Source organism: Varroa destructor, unplaced genomic scaffold (assembly GCF_002443255.2).
Source record: "Varroa destructor unplaced genomic scaffold, Vdes_3.0 BEIS01000001.1, whole genome shotgun sequence".
NCBI lineage: Eukaryota > Metazoa > Arthropoda > Arachnida > Mesostigmata > Varroidae > Varroa > Varroa destructor.
In genome coordinates, this window is record NW_019211454.1 from 74,703,664 (window position 1) to 74,718,887 (window position 15,224).

The 15,224-nt window shown below is 38.1% G+C and overlaps 2 protein-coding genes across 7 annotated transcripts in view; both read right to left on the minus strand.

The window, feature by feature from the left end:
- The window catches only part of LOC111255585 (amino acid transporter heavy chain SLC3A2-like), a 7,038-nt gene extending 4,362 nt beyond the window's left edge, over nt 1-2,676 (minus strand). Inside the window, exons 1-3 of one of the 4 annotated variants that reach the window (XM_086988275.1) lie at nt 2,013-2,153; nt 708-1,187; nt 210-386 (exon numbers count right to left, since the gene is read on the minus strand). In XM_086988275.1, coding sequence (XP_086844401.1) covers nt 210-262 — 53 coding nt within the window. In that variant the 5' untranslated portion in view covers nt 263-386; nt 708-1,187; nt 2,013-2,153. Of the gene's footprint in view, nt 1-209; nt 1,188-2,012 lie in introns of all 4 variants that reach the window. The other 3 variants (XM_022817699.2, XM_022817701.2, XM_022817700.2) reach the window with 3 other exon arrangements.
- Nucleotides 2,677-6,279: 3,603 nt separating this feature from the next.
- LOC111242946 (putative imidazolonepropionase) lies at nt 6,280-14,838 on the minus strand. 3 transcript variants are annotated; one of them, XM_022787907.2, is made up of 10 exons: nt 14,677-14,838; nt 11,775-11,950; nt 10,855-10,961; nt 10,500-10,728; nt 9,598-9,714; nt 9,139-9,212; nt 8,388-8,530; nt 7,881-8,099; nt 7,531-7,634; nt 6,280-6,493 (listed from the first exon to the last, which is right to left on the minus strand). In XM_022787907.2, the coding sequence occupies exons 2-10, from the start codon at nt 11,942-11,944 to the stop codon at nt 6,355-6,357; spliced, it is 1,302 nt and encodes a 433-aa protein (XP_022643642.1). In that variant the 5' UTR covers nt 11,945-11,950; nt 14,677-14,838; the 3' UTR covers nt 6,280-6,354. The 3 variants fall into 3 exon arrangements, with proteins under 3 accessions (XP_022643642.1, XP_022643641.1, XP_022643640.1); XM_022787906.2 differs by having other exon boundaries at nt 14,673-14,837; XM_022787905.2 differs by having other exon boundaries at nt 14,485-14,837.
- Nucleotides 14,839-15,224: the final 386 nt, after the last annotated feature.

Below are 15,224 nucleotides of genomic sequence, written 5' to 3' on the forward strand. Positions count from 1 at the left end.
ATATAGTATGTTTCTTTCAGTACAGGTCGGCCACACTTGTTCCGTGGTATGTCCTTATCCCGCGCCCGTTATCGTTTATCACCTAAGAATTTTACGTTGCTGCCCAGACTTGTCTGTGATTTCTTCGTGCACTACTTAGTCGATTAGCAAGCAGCACAGGTACCGATTGAAGGTGCCCTGTACGAGCTCGTGACAATAGGTCTACGTACCCAGAACAAACCGGTGGTTTAATAAGCAGCCTTCCACGCGATTGAAGGTGCATTGTACGAATCCACGGACACAGGCCCAAGTACCCATACTTACTAACGGTCCAAAATACACCTTGTTGTCGTGGTAATGTCCGTAGAGAAAACGGCTGTTCCAGTGGGGTGGGTATACGCGGATTCCTGGCCAATGGAGTAGAGAGGGACGCACTTTATTGGCTATTCCCCGCAAGTCGGTATACGCACAGCCGCATATGAACTGACATGATCTAGCCCACCCAACCCCATCTGTCCATAGACTAACACGCAGTCAGTCCGCGTACGGTTCTGCTAACGTTTGGGGCCTCGATAAGGTTGGCAACGCCAAAACCTAGCCTTTGGCGTACTTCGGTAGAATTGATTACGACTCACTCCCTTTTACGAATCCGACATAATACGCTTGGGTTGATAGACCTATTGACCCCTTATTCTTCCCGCAAGACAGTATTACAGTCGCCAACTTACGACTAGTTCATTGATCGACCGTGATCGATGCACTGGCGATGATATGATTAGCCGCAGGGATACAAATTTGCGAGTGTGCAGCACGGCTCTCTGGCTTCAGACGTAACACATCCAAGGCTTGTTCATTTGCCAGCACTCCTATGCACTGAACATCTTGCATTGATATGCTTCATCCCAGAACAGAAGACCTGTACTGCCTCTTTATTGGGTGCGATTCTGGAAGCGGGTGTCACGCTTACACGGCATATAAGTCTGGACCACTCGCAATTACTCACTACGCGGGGACCGATTCCAGGCGCTGTGGTCCGAAAAAGAAAGACGATTTACCGGTTCTTCGGACGTTTGCTCCGAACACGCAACCTGAGCTTGATATTCAGCTCGTTCAGTGAGCTGCTAGTGCTCTACAGCTCATCGCTTGAGCCTCTTCCCGTCGAACAGCAGCACCGAGGGCAACTTGCAATAACTCAGTTGTGCGAGCAACTTCGCCGACATCGCCGTCCACCCATAAAATAAAGCAGACTGGTCTAACTTTTTCCGGCAAAAACCAAGGCTTCACAGTCATTCATTGTATTCTTACATATTGAGTTGTAAATATGTATTGCTTCATAAATTGGTATCGTATTTATTTCTCTAACACTCTCATCGTTCACAGTTAAGATCGCCTAGAGAAAAAGATCCAATCGTATCTTCATATAGATTGAAGCTGACAAACGATTTAGATTGTACCAAAATTATGACGACATTTTACTTCTGAAGAGCATTTACGGTTAAGTTTTTAACAAACGTATTTGAGAGATCTTTCCAAAACGGCTGAGATGTCATTATATTTATATAATTTGCAGTTGGCAGTAATTATATCCGTTGGACGGCGTGCTAGCAGAGTTGTCACATGAAAATTGCTATACGAATTCAATAGATCAATTGTACAATTTATCCATAAAATATGTCGCTACAAGGTGATCTGAATGCCGGATAAACATGTACAATTATAATTGATAAATATCGTACTGAGTTAGAGTTACCGACTACGTCTGTGGTTTTAACGATAGTTAGCAAATAGTATGGGCTATCTTACAGCAAGCATCCTGTACAATCGCAACAAAATACAGATCATTTTTATGTGTGCACAGCCTCGTAACTGCACGAGGTCAAAAATATTTAAAATTTCGCCTTATATGTCAGATGCCTTATATGTGTCATCGTGGTGTGTGTGTATATGTATATATATATATATATTACCCATATATAATAAAGCACGTTCAAGCTTTAACCGGATTTCTTAGGCGGCGCGTTTGTCACACTTACCAATAAAGCTCCTTTGGCTTACAGCATTTCGGTGTAAATACAATAATAACTATGGCACCATTCAGCATGGCAACCCAGAAAATCCAGAAAAGCACAAACAGAAAACATCTCAACGTTACCCAGAACGGGTCATTAGCAAACTTTATCACTTCTTCTTTGCTCAAACCTACGGTTGATGCACGATTTGTGTTTCCTCTATCGATGATCATTTTCGAGTCTACCGGCGTAAACTTCGCCTCTTGCATTTTTTCCGTTTAAAATCGACTTTTATTCTTTTGACCGTCGCGTCCTTGGTCCCCTCAAGATCAACTTCTTCCGCTTCTTTTTGCAAGGTCACTGGATCCTATTCGTCCTTAGTCAGTCAATTACCAATATTTGTGGAATCCTCGAACACGTCTCACGTGAGGTACAACGGCAGAGCAAAAGATCGTGTTTGGATTTTTTACGTTTCTGTTGCTACTGGGTCGCGACAGCGGTACGTTAGCACTCACTACTGCGGTGTTCCTACTACAAATGACTATCCATGATCGTTGAGCACGCGTGTGCGCGCGGCCAATTTGGTCGAGGTCGCGGATCGAAGAGAAAAAGGATAAATGCCGGCGCAGGCACCAACAACAGCAGCACGATCTCATGCGTGGGTGAGTCCAATTGAGATGTCCGTCGAGTGCTAAAAGAACGCTATGCGAAGCATAACAGCATGACGGTACGAATGTACCAGTAGAGAGGCTAATTCAGTAAAAGCTGATGCAGATAGATAGGAGATCTATGTTGTGTGTGCGTGCAAAAAGATGAAGAACGCATAAGAGCTTCTTGAAGATATTTTTTACTGCTTAAGAAGAAGACACCGCGCTCGTTGACCTACATAAGAAGACGTTATCGAGCTACAATCTTCAAATCCATTTCTTTATACTAACAATAGACAAGTGAGCAAACTGCTTATCTATTGTTAGGATTTGAACTATCGCCCATCCGCCAATGGGTCCTTGGTTATCCTGTGAAGTTTAACATGTCGAGACTTTAAGCATGACGTGTTCATCCAATATGCGATAGTCCTAGTCATATTTTGAATAATACTAGGAGAAAAAACTTCCGATTTGTAATCTAGCGATACGTCCTTAAATAAGAATTGCGTATTTCGAAATAGCAGACTAAAATTGCAGTGTTTGCTATAAAAAAAAAAAAAAAAAAAAAAAACGCTTTTTTAATACTTTCGCAATAAAAAAGACGCTCAGTGTTTACTTCGTCGAGTGTTCATTTTGTCGCTGGTCTCCTTTGTATATCAGTAACATATGCAGGGTTTAAAACTAATTTACGTCTTCTCATTCTTCCTATATGGCATGAAAATTGTAGACTTTCTTCTATTAGTCGCTGATCTCTTAAAAATGAATGTATCTGGTCTTGACCTATGTTATTTCTGTAAATTTAAATGAATTTTTATTAATAAATCACTAGCCACTACCTTAATTTGATACCTAATACCCGGCTCACATGGGCGAATATGAGTACTATGGGATTAAAGCGCTAAATTCTGCCGCACCAAACCCCCGGATGTAGACCTAGTGCTAGATTAAACGAAGTCAAAAATGGGAATTTGAATAGATCCGTTTCGATATATATATATATATATATATATATATAGGAGTCAGTCGACGATTCTCTTTTGCGACTCTCTTTATAATATATACGTTATTATTGCACGCGTAATAAGTTGATTCACAATTGGTCTAGTCTAGGATATTTTCAGAAACGAATACTTGCTATATCTAGTTACAATACAAGGACGGAGACAGGTAAAAGGATCAAGTAGTTTTCTTTCATGGCATATTAATTCCAAAAGTAGATGACGCGAAATAACTTAGAATGAAACTGAAAAAGATTAAGTTAGATATATATTACAGAAACTTATTACACTGTCTGTCATTGCGAAATTTCCACTAAGTAATGTTTAAAAACTGTGTACTATCTACATCACGTCCGTTTAACAATGAACAAAAAATTATTTAAAAAAAAAAAATAGAAACGATAAGAAGTTAATGCTACACGAAATGACTGATTTGCTAGCGTGTGCTGGTATATGTAAATAAAAAAAAAAAAAAAAAAAAAGCAGAATATGCTATTTGATCTTTCGTTTTAATAGTTTCGGACCTTGTTTTTTCCTGCGAAATATTTGAAAGAATTTTTTCTTGAAAAGCGAACGTTCTTTAGCACAGAACAGAAATCGTCTCGGCTGTTCTTTTTCCACATGTGGTCAACATTGCGTCAACCTCTGCTTGACGAGTATTCGAAACGTTTCAGAAAATTATAGACTAAAACGTTTGAAGAATTTCCATACCCTGTCATTAAGAAACTAGGATTTTATGAAGATCTACCTATATCTATATATGGTTATATAATTAGTGTTAATAATTGGCTCGAAAACTTATCCCATCAAAACAAGACCAAAGCTTTGAACTGTTGTAATATGTAAACGTTTGAAAGACAATATTTTTTGAAACGCTGTAGCACGATGCCAACGTACCTGGGCTCGTATTAAATTAAATAGCTAAAGATACAACGCCATGTTTCTATATCTATGGATTAGACTCATCTGTACGAAGGGAATCAATATTTCTCCTCACTGCCTTGAGACTATTGATATGATTTCAAAATTAAATCAGCTCCAAAAAATCACTGTCTTGTTGAAGTAGTTTGCCTTGGGATTGCATTATCTTTTTATTAAAGTAAGATATTTTATTCATTATGATAAAGTGTTGTATTGGTACACGTTGCTACCAAACCGTATTTAGTAGTAGGCAAGCGTTCGTTCGACTTACATCGTTTCATTAGATAAACTGGCAATGAATTTATCTAGAATTCAAGATGAGCGATCAGTCAGTGCCAGTCCGATGTTAAACGTTGTTCATACTGATATACGTTTAGGCCTACTCGTCTTTTTGGCCTGGTAAAAATATTTTTCTGATTTTTTACATAGCAACATGCTATAGTAGGCTGATTTTGCGTCAAATATTTTTACTTAACCAACTGATGTAGAGTGTACTATTTATCTAAATGCCCATTTTAGATTTAGCTGAAATTTTTACTCGAGGTTTGTTTATTACTATTCGGTATACGAAACGATTCGTGTATGGAACAGTAATACACAGTATCGATCTTATAACCTTATGAAACATTGACATTGGACCAACCGAGGCTTGATAACTTCGATTTTTACGTTTCTTCAAAATCACTTTATTATCATATTATTATTATTATTATTATAAATTATTAATCATATTAAAGCGTCGTCGTTAGACGTTACAAAGGTGTTACAACGATAACACTTAGTGCGCAAAGTTGACTACAGTGGCGCAGTTGGGAAATGTCCATATCGCTACCTAATGAATACGATAAAATAGCTGTATAAGTTTTTTTTTTGCTTTTTTTTTTTTTTTTTTATTATAGTTGGAAGTTGCTAATGTACAACAATGGCAATTTTGCGCTCTCAAACTATGTATGCATGACTGGCTTTTCATTTAATGCCTGTAAAAGTATACGTATATGATGTGAAAGTATATGGCTGAGCGGATGGCTTGTGATGTTTAGCGACAAGGTCCAATCTATTTGTATCAGTGGGCAAACAATCTTTCTTTAAAATTGTCCATCAGACTGCAAAACGTGATCACGGAATTGAACGTCGTTAGGCCCACCAACTATGTCGCCGTTGTCGCTTAGTTCGTTCTGTGCTGGCAGCCAGCCGTGTGGTAACGATCTCATAGCGCTGGAGAGAGGTAAAGCATTTTATTAAAGTTTGCCAGATGCTCCTGGCTCGTCGCGAGCGTCGTTTTCGCTCAGATCCCGAATCGATTTTTGGAATAATCTGCCTTGCGGGGCTAAAACTTCGTTATTAACTTTCACAACTTTGTATAAGGTTCATAATTTGAGAAAAAAAAATTACTAACATATATTTAATTTTTTCTATAATGTGGAACGTTTTAGGTTCATGTCGCGGTCTAGCGCTCTGGCCAGTAGGTGCGCGTTTCTTCAAATAAATCAAGTGTCCGCTTTGTGGTTCATGACAGGAAAGATAGACTAATCTTGACTGATATGACTCAGCTGGAGGATATCTTTATCGGTGGATGGACTTTATCCTATTGGTTTGACGAAGACGCACTTACTGTCTAAGAGGTCGGTAGAATAAAGATCTAGAGGCCCGAGTACAACCTACAACCCACATTGGATGGGCTTTATCCTGAAGAGCTAGAAACTAAATAAAGTAAAACACTTGTGGGACTATGTATTACTTAAGCTTTATTTTTTTTTTGACCACATGTCCAGATCTAAAACGGCCTAGTATGCTAAGCTACTAGACTAGTATACGCCCTTTATAAAAGACATAACGAATTAGATCAGCATGGCATCCTAGTTGATAGATGATATGCTCCCATGTTGACTCCTTAATGAGCACCAAGTTTGCCTCTTTGCCTATTTCTAATGAACCATACCTGAAACAAAGAAATTGAACGTGTTTATTTCCCATTGCCTGTTTAAATGTGTACAATCTGCATGGCTGTAAAATAGGATATTTCGAATAAATTATTTATCTTTACAGGTGTACCACGATGACGCAGGTATGACTATATTCTTGTGTCATATCTACGACACATCATTTATAGACATCAACAATATCTATTATCTTCCTTATCGTTCGAGTCAAAACTTTGTACCTCAAACAACTTGTACCTCATTTTTTTTTATATTTCTATTTGATAACAAGCTAGTTTCTAGTTCATCGCGCTTTATCTCTGATACAGCCTGTTCATGTCATATATACATGTACATGTCATACAAATAAATATGTTCGTAATCTACATATAATAAATTCGCACGATGGCCATATTGTTGTTAAACAAGGATGTATCAAGTCTCGATTCTCTTAAGAATTTTTTGACCTCTGAAAGTTCGTCTGCAATCGTAATACGTGCACAAGACTGTCAAGTAATTAGTTCAAAAGTTGAATAAGCTGGTAAGAATGATTAGTTTATTTTTTAGTAATCTATGCCACTTTTCCAGGCCTAGAAATTTTATATATAGTGCCGCGTCTCCAATGGACTCAAAGAGTTTGTAGGTAGGTCTGATAATGATATTCGGCCACTGCGATTTGTGATTTTTCATTTTCATTGCCGAAATTTCCTCACCTGAATCAACTACTCCGCTCATTTGTGCATTAAGATATTCTTTGACAAAGCGGAGGATAACATAGACCCCTGAGACATACATGCAACGCAATAGATTCCAGCATTCGAATTAAAGACTTTTTCTTTTTTGAAAACGCGGCTCGGGCGCCGTTTTTACAGAGTTGAGATCTTTCGAGCTGACGTTTTTAGTCCTATACACGCACAAGTCCTATAAAAATGTTTCCGTAAATGTTTTTCTCACTCACATGTTGCAGGAAATTTAAAGTAGTTCCTTATATTTAATGGTAATGTAGTGAAAACTCCTGCATCATATGGGAGATTAAAACTAGTTTGGTCGTTGCTACCTGTGGGATCTTCCGATAGAGTACGCTGCGTTGAGGGTCGCCGCAACAAAGGCTTCTGTTAAACTCATTTTACACTGGACGCAGGCCAAATGCATTACAGTAGGCTGCGCGCAAAGAAAAAAAAAAAAAATAGAAGTTATTAGAAATATACTAGGGAAAACGTTTATTTACTCAAGAATAGAAAAGTTTATAAGCAAATCTGTACTGTGAAATAGGCTTCTAGAAAGAAACTATTTGCTCTTAAGTATCAGACAGCCATTTTTGTGATACACGTAAACGTATAATTGTGCGCAAACGTTATTGTTAGGTGAAATTAGCCGTATAATAGGGTGAAAATAACAAACTAGTACCATGGCGTAACAGAAAGCATTTGGGTTAAAATCAGACCCAAGAGCCACGATTACCCCTCCCTCAATCATATCTCGCAGTGGTGGGGGAGAGATGCGAAGAACGTGCGCGGTCGTAGGTAAAATGACGCCAGCTGCATGAGTGATCGCCATTTGCTTAATGCCTTCGTCTGAGATGCATTCCAGATGAGACATTGCTCGTGCCCCTAAAGAACAGCCCATCTGCAACCATATAGATGATCACGACGAACGACGATGCAGATTGTAAGTTTGACTGTTTAGTAGGCAATTCGTACGATAGAAACCCTTAAGAACTCGCGCATTTTTACACCATGAGTCACCTTGAGGAATCGTATTAGCGCTATAAGGAAATATCAGATTTAATATTCTATTTCTAACGATTACACTTCGTAAAGCATCTTCACTAGATCGTCGAGTCCATACTCGAATAAAAACGCAAAATAAAGAAGTCACTGGTAAATCATTACTGAAACTGGGTGAGATCCATACTTCAACGCCGTTGATGCATGACAGCTCTTCTGCATGGAAGTTTAGTCGGTAGCCAAGCTTCTTAGCGCTTTCTAATATAACCCGTGATGATTCCGTTTCGAATACGTTTTTCTCACAGAAGACGTCCACATTATCAAAGGCCACTAAAATTTGATATCGACCGTAACAGAGGTATTTTTGCATTATTAATTATGCCAAAGGAAAAACTAGCACTGAAAAAAGCGAACAGCTTGACAAGCTATAAGAATACCTTATTATCAAACTATTTAATAAATGTACTTTTGTGCGTTGTTTCCAAAAAAAACTTCAATTAATTTAAGAGATCATCACTACATAGTAACAGCGATGGATACGCCAGTATACTTAATACGTTCTTGAGTACGCATAAGTTAAATACACAGATATTCATCAGTAGATTATTAACTTTCTAATCAAACATATTGCACTCGCTCGTCGGATTCAAAGGCATAAATATCATTAATAAGCAAAAAAAAAAAAAGAAAACTAAAGACGTTATGTTGTTGTAGTATGCCTGATATCAATACAAACACAGTGGAAACAAAATAAATAGGGCACAGTTCTCTTTTCGAATATACAAATGGGGGTAAGTTCATGTTTTAGATGTACTGCCTCGGCAGTCCCTCTGAAGATCTTGAGCAGGTGGTGCAAATTGCGTATTTCTGTACACGCCGGTAATAGCTGATCGATACCTTCTAAATTTTCGTGTTTTATTTCTTGTGTCCATTCAAACCTTGTTGATTTAGCTGCAGAAGGTCCTCCGTCGCAATCTTGTGTGCAAATAGATCCGAAGTTCCATTAAAGTCTCTGAAATTGTATAAAAAAAAACTCGACAAAAATCGAGTTGGATTTTTTTATATAAAGGATTAAGTTAGATAAATAATGATAATATAGATTATTCAAGTATCTAGCCACTGTTAGTTACAATTTAAAAATAGAATAATGTATACCTATGAACCTATAAAGTAATTTAAAGTCTTAAGCATTATATATTTTTAGATGTTTACTGTCACCATTGATTACACTAGTTCTTAAGCACTATATCCAGATAGTGCAAGGTCTACTTGCCTATGGCGATAATCATCTGAAACGATACCTTCGAGGATATTTCGACAATAACCGACATGTCCTATCTACTCTCTAGCGTAGCAGTTCCATAAACGCACACTTCAATGTAATAAGGACAACATACCTGGGTACAGCATGGGCTCCTAGGTACGTGAGCGACATATCGATGATGTCGTCCTGGTTGCGAACTTCATTCAGTATACGGAGTAGCCGCAATTCATCCTCCAGCCATAGACCATAGCTGTGAATCGGGTGATACACAGGGACAGCACGAATGCTCTATGAAGAATTATCTAATTGAAGCTTCTAATGTGTCTGAAAGGTTATCTAATCTCACTTTACTAACGCGCAGAAACAGGTTAGGGCGTGCGCAAATATCAACTGAGATCCGGCCTTGACCAAATCTTGATGCTGATCTTCTCTCTTGATCATATTATATTGAACCGTATCTGCTGGATACATTAACTCTCTCTCGATCGAAGGTTATCCTGCGGATCAGGGTGATTTATCCATAGTATTTAGTAGGTAGTATCTACTCACCGCAATGATACGAATTTATTACTTTAACCAATTTTACTTCTCAGAAGTAATATTCGGAAATTGCAAATAATTATTATAGCGAATATACATCTAATATAGACGTTGTATGTTAATTAAGCACCTTAAAATTAACACATAGGAACCTCTTACAGGCTTGAATAAGGTACATGATTCAAAACTAAGCACAAATCTAGTGCGTCAGAGTAAAAAAATAGTAAGGCTTTTCATGTATTCATTCAAACTTTATGCGGATCTATCATTTGCTTGAGTGTCTTTTTGGGGAAACTCTATATTTAGCGACGAAGGAGAATATCTCTTGGTAATCTTCCTATGAGGTTCTTCTGATCATATTTTATCCCTTATAATGTTTCGATTAAGGTTTTGCAGGCGTATTGATACGTTGATTCAATATGGTGAGTGGAAAATGTTAAAGACTAACGTAATAGAATGGGGGAACCGGTATCTATTCAATATGTAGGAGCGTACCCTGTCTTGCATTCAGCTGCCGTTGTCCCAGAACGAGCCATGAGACGTAGTCTATCTGTTAAAAGCTGTTTCAGCTTGCTATCACTTTCAGCCCTTGTACATTCAACGGTGTAATGAATTCCACCCTTATTTTGATGAATTTCCATATAAGAAGCACCACTCAGCTTCAGAGCGAATTCATGAACTCGATCGCCGCTCCAAATCGGATGAGTGTGGCCGTCAACGAATCCTGAAAATTTGCCGTAAAGATAGCTTACGCGACCATGCATGGCTACAAGCTGCCCGCTACCCCACTACAGTCCATCCACTTATTATAGGATACGTGTAATTGAAAAAGGAGCACCTTATTACGCACCTGGCATTAGAGCACCCTTCTCTGCATCTATTACCGTTTCGAACTCGGAAGCCTTGTATTTATTGGTTAACTCTTCGGTAGAGCCTATATCGAGTATGTTACCATCTCTGAAAGTGAATCGTACAATCCTATTACGACAAACATAAAAGTTTCATTATTTTTACAATATGCTTGATTTCCAGCCTTCCATAGTTCTAAAAAAAAGTGAACTATAATTATCATCCTCATAAAAGCACCTTTATTTCAACCGTTCAAACTACATATTGGTATAACCTAAACATTGGAGTCCGAATTTCTATCGTCTATAAATTAAGGTGGCACTAGACTTGTTACTTCGAGGCACCTGCTTTGCAATGATGGCACTGCATAGACTGAGCTCCGTCGCCACAGCTAACAGCCATCACATATAAAAAAAAAAAAAAATCCAAATCGCTGCTGGCATTTTCAAAAATTCACAAATCACCTCTATGGGCCTTTCAATCAATAAAATATTGAAAAATTAATCGTGACGCAATTATAAATTGAAGGTGTCTGTCACGTTTTCTTGTTCAGCTGACTTTAACAACAGTGACGTCTACTGAGTCGAATAGATTATGCTATATTTTATGTCCTTGTGTGCTTGGTGATTTATTAGCATATGCACATAAGCACGCGTGGGCTGACTGCAGTGTTACATGTACCTGCACAAAATGAATTAATAATGTACTAAAAATTGCCGTGTTTCATACTTCAATCGTATCGATTGTCCAAAAGACAAATAAAGACAGAGACTAGGAATTCAAATTCGATCTCCCCATCGAATGTGCCTTGTACCTATAACGTTTGAATTATCATGACCCCTGAAATTATAAAGTAATTAAATTACTGTGTTTCAACCATTTTAGTATTCTGCTAATGAAACTGTAGAGTCAAATACTTACGCATCGGTCGCCAGAGCGAGCGAGTCCCCTTTATGTTTAGGCCTAAGCACACACATTGTGGACATATCGGTTCCCGCTAAGTACAGTTGACCGTCATTGACCACCTGAACGAGCTCCGCGCAGTTAAAAACTAACAGACGCTTGAGCCTATTTCCTGACGACGAGGACATTACTACCTGTAAAGTGACATACTATGTTAAACAGCATGTATCTGTCTTGATAAACATGATTCCGGAAAATGAGTGATTTTTAATGTAAAACTTGATGAGTTAGTGATTTTAGGTAAAACGTACAGCTGTATAGATAAATATATATATATATATATATATATATATATATATATATTTAGCGAGGTATGAGCTTTAGATAGTAAGGGGGCATTTCTCAGGCAGAGATGTCTTCCCCAATCCCATCAGCATTGTTTGTCGCAAACTCAGGAGATCAAGTTCATGTGGCTTCAAACTGCTGGACAAGGAGACAGACAGGAGCACTACGATTAATCCAATTACTGTTCTAAAGATAGGGCTGGTCTGTTTACCGATAGTTTGAAAACAAACGGAGCATAGCCTAGAAAGTGAGCGAAAGTACCAGACCATTCGACCATAAATGATTCGGCACATGCACTATTGGGGAACACCTGTTGTGTCACAGTGAGGATCCAATTAGACAGATTATGAAATACTCCTTTACTCTAATATCGACTATCGGTTAGAATTAATGGATATTTTGAATACCGTTGATCGACAAGCGATTACGAGTCAGTATGGGTAATTTTACGTATTGGCCAGCGTCAGAAGCCTTTTCTATAGCACAGATTCACTTCATGCTTTACAGGATTGGCTTAATGCTTGCTAAGGCTCTTAGAGAGTTTCTATTGCTGATTTTATGCGATGAATTAGGTATTAATGATAAGCAGCATCAAAGGAGCGCTTAACGAACTGTGAGCTGTAAACAAGAAGTGGTAAGCTTATCAGACCGAAATGAATCTGATTATACCCACGATAATATCAGGAGTTACAGGGGCCAGGATGATATTTATAGCAAATGATCGTCTCTGGCAACTCGCCTATGAAGTTTACCGAATGCGCTTTATTCAAGTTTTTTTTTAAGCAGGAGACATGGAGCAGTTATAAATTACGCTAAAATTATATAATGCGATATTAAGAACTAAAGTGATCAAATCGCTGCGGAACCCATTGCTACCCATGAAACGCCCCTAGGCGAAAAGACATCTCTGACTTTACGTTTTAAAATTAATATATATATCTATTTTAAAAGTAGGCCTCTCATGTTAACCCCTTTTTTTTTCTATGATAACAACATATATCCTTAAAATATTTGCATGTTGCATCGATATAACAACTTATAACGCTTTGCTTCTAAGTCCCCGGCACTACCTCTTTCTACTTCTCATTAATAAAGAAATTTATTAGTTAGATTATAAACGGATAGAAGCTATATGACTGCGCCGAATACGTACAGCATTAAGGCCTATTTCCGTCTGTGCTAAACATATGGTCATTTAGGTGATTGCTCTGAAAGTTCCTCATACGATCAAAACAGGGCACGCTAGAGTTTGAAATTTGTATTTATATATCCTTTCGAATCAATAGCGTGTCATTGCCCAAAAACATCTTACAATAAATGTATCCTCAGTATTTCCAATGAACACTGAAGAAGTAGTCATCCTGTGCACCAATTTGCGGCCGGAGCCTTTTTTGGCTCTTGAAAAAGGTCACCTTACGGTATTCACTCTGTCATTTTTGAGAAAATTTAAATAGAAAAGACTTTAGGCTACGACGAAATCGTAGCCGCTAGTGAGGGCTTTCGCCAAATGTCCTTTGAATAACTACGGCCATTAGTGACATGAAGCAATGTTTTGTCGTGGCTGGGTATTCAATTCATCTAGTATAGGCTGTATAAAACCCTCCAGCATGTTGTTGTCTTTAGTTATTTTTTATATTTATTTAGTATGGTAAAAAATCTTCCTCAAACCGGTTAGCTCCATAAAATCGTAGTTGGTAAAGTGGAATAAAGATTTACCCTTTTTTTTTAGACGCCCATGTATTCGAACTCTTCTCGCTACATAAGTTAGACCTGCGCAGGCCAAGCAGGGATATCTTACGATTCTTATTTCATTTCTATAACTAAGAACAAGGCAAAAACGACCTTTACAATTCACACTCAACGATAAGACTGCGTTCATTGCTGGTTATCAAAAATGTCTCGTCTCCGTCGGGGAATCGGTGCTAATAACAATGTCCATCAAATAGGAGCATCGTTCGTACATTCTTAATACGCGGTCATGTTATAGTGATTGCAAGCTTTGAAACCGAAATTGTTCCATTTCTAATGTGTCAACTGTTTCTGTCTTTTTTCCTTCCTCAGACTTTCTATATTGGAATCGACTTATTAAAGACAAATGGTGGATGCTTAGGTTTTCACATTCGGAGATTCGACAAACGAGAAGCGTATATATATATATGTATACATATGGTTATTTTTTATATTTATTTTTACTAATGTCTATTATCTGGATAGGGCACACATGACACACAACTAGTCAAGAGCTGCATCCGCTATCCCGTATTTTCGAATCACAAAATTATGTACTATATGTATACTATCTTCGAACCATAATTATCTTTGGCAACTTTTTAATATGTTCTTATTTAGATACTTTACTTCACTTAGATACTTTTTGTCATACCGTTAGATTTGCAGCTTGTGTGGATAACAGGGCATAGAGTATTTTTTAAATAGACCGCGAAGAAAAAGCCTGGCTTCTATTGCTCATTACTAGATGTGGGCCAGCTGTGCAGTTCAGAGCTTCGGTACACAGGAACACTTTGGTTAAAAAGAATGACACATGCTCTATTTAACGCGCAAGTTAATTACCGACTGTCTTTCTTGATGAACAAAACGACACAAATATCGATCAGTGGACTCCGCAGTAGACACTTCTAGACGCTTCTACCTTAACGAAACATAGCACGTCATAGACGCTGTTTATTATAACCCGCTGAGAGAAAACGGTATCACTGTGTTATCTCGATATTATGCTCTCTGCTGTTTCACGCTGCCTCGAATAGGATCCAGCGAAGGTGTAACATCGTACGCGACTCCATCCGCCTCGGTCTATAAGGGCGCCTCTTTCAGCGGAATTGTCTCTGCTTAGATCAAAATACATTAAACTCGCTCTTTATCGGTTTCGTATGATTTATATGAGAATTTGGCGTATGGGGCAAGCTTACTACTAGTTCACGCACATTATCACTAGCTTCATACTTAATATCCTGCGCCCCAAATAAGAAAATATTATTTAAAAAGCATAGAAAACCTATTGTAGTAGCAATCATTTTGCATAATCTAATGGAAGCCTGAAACTTAGCGCACCGCATTATTCCGTTTGACGAGCATTCGAATAAACCCACTAAGTAAACGAAAAAA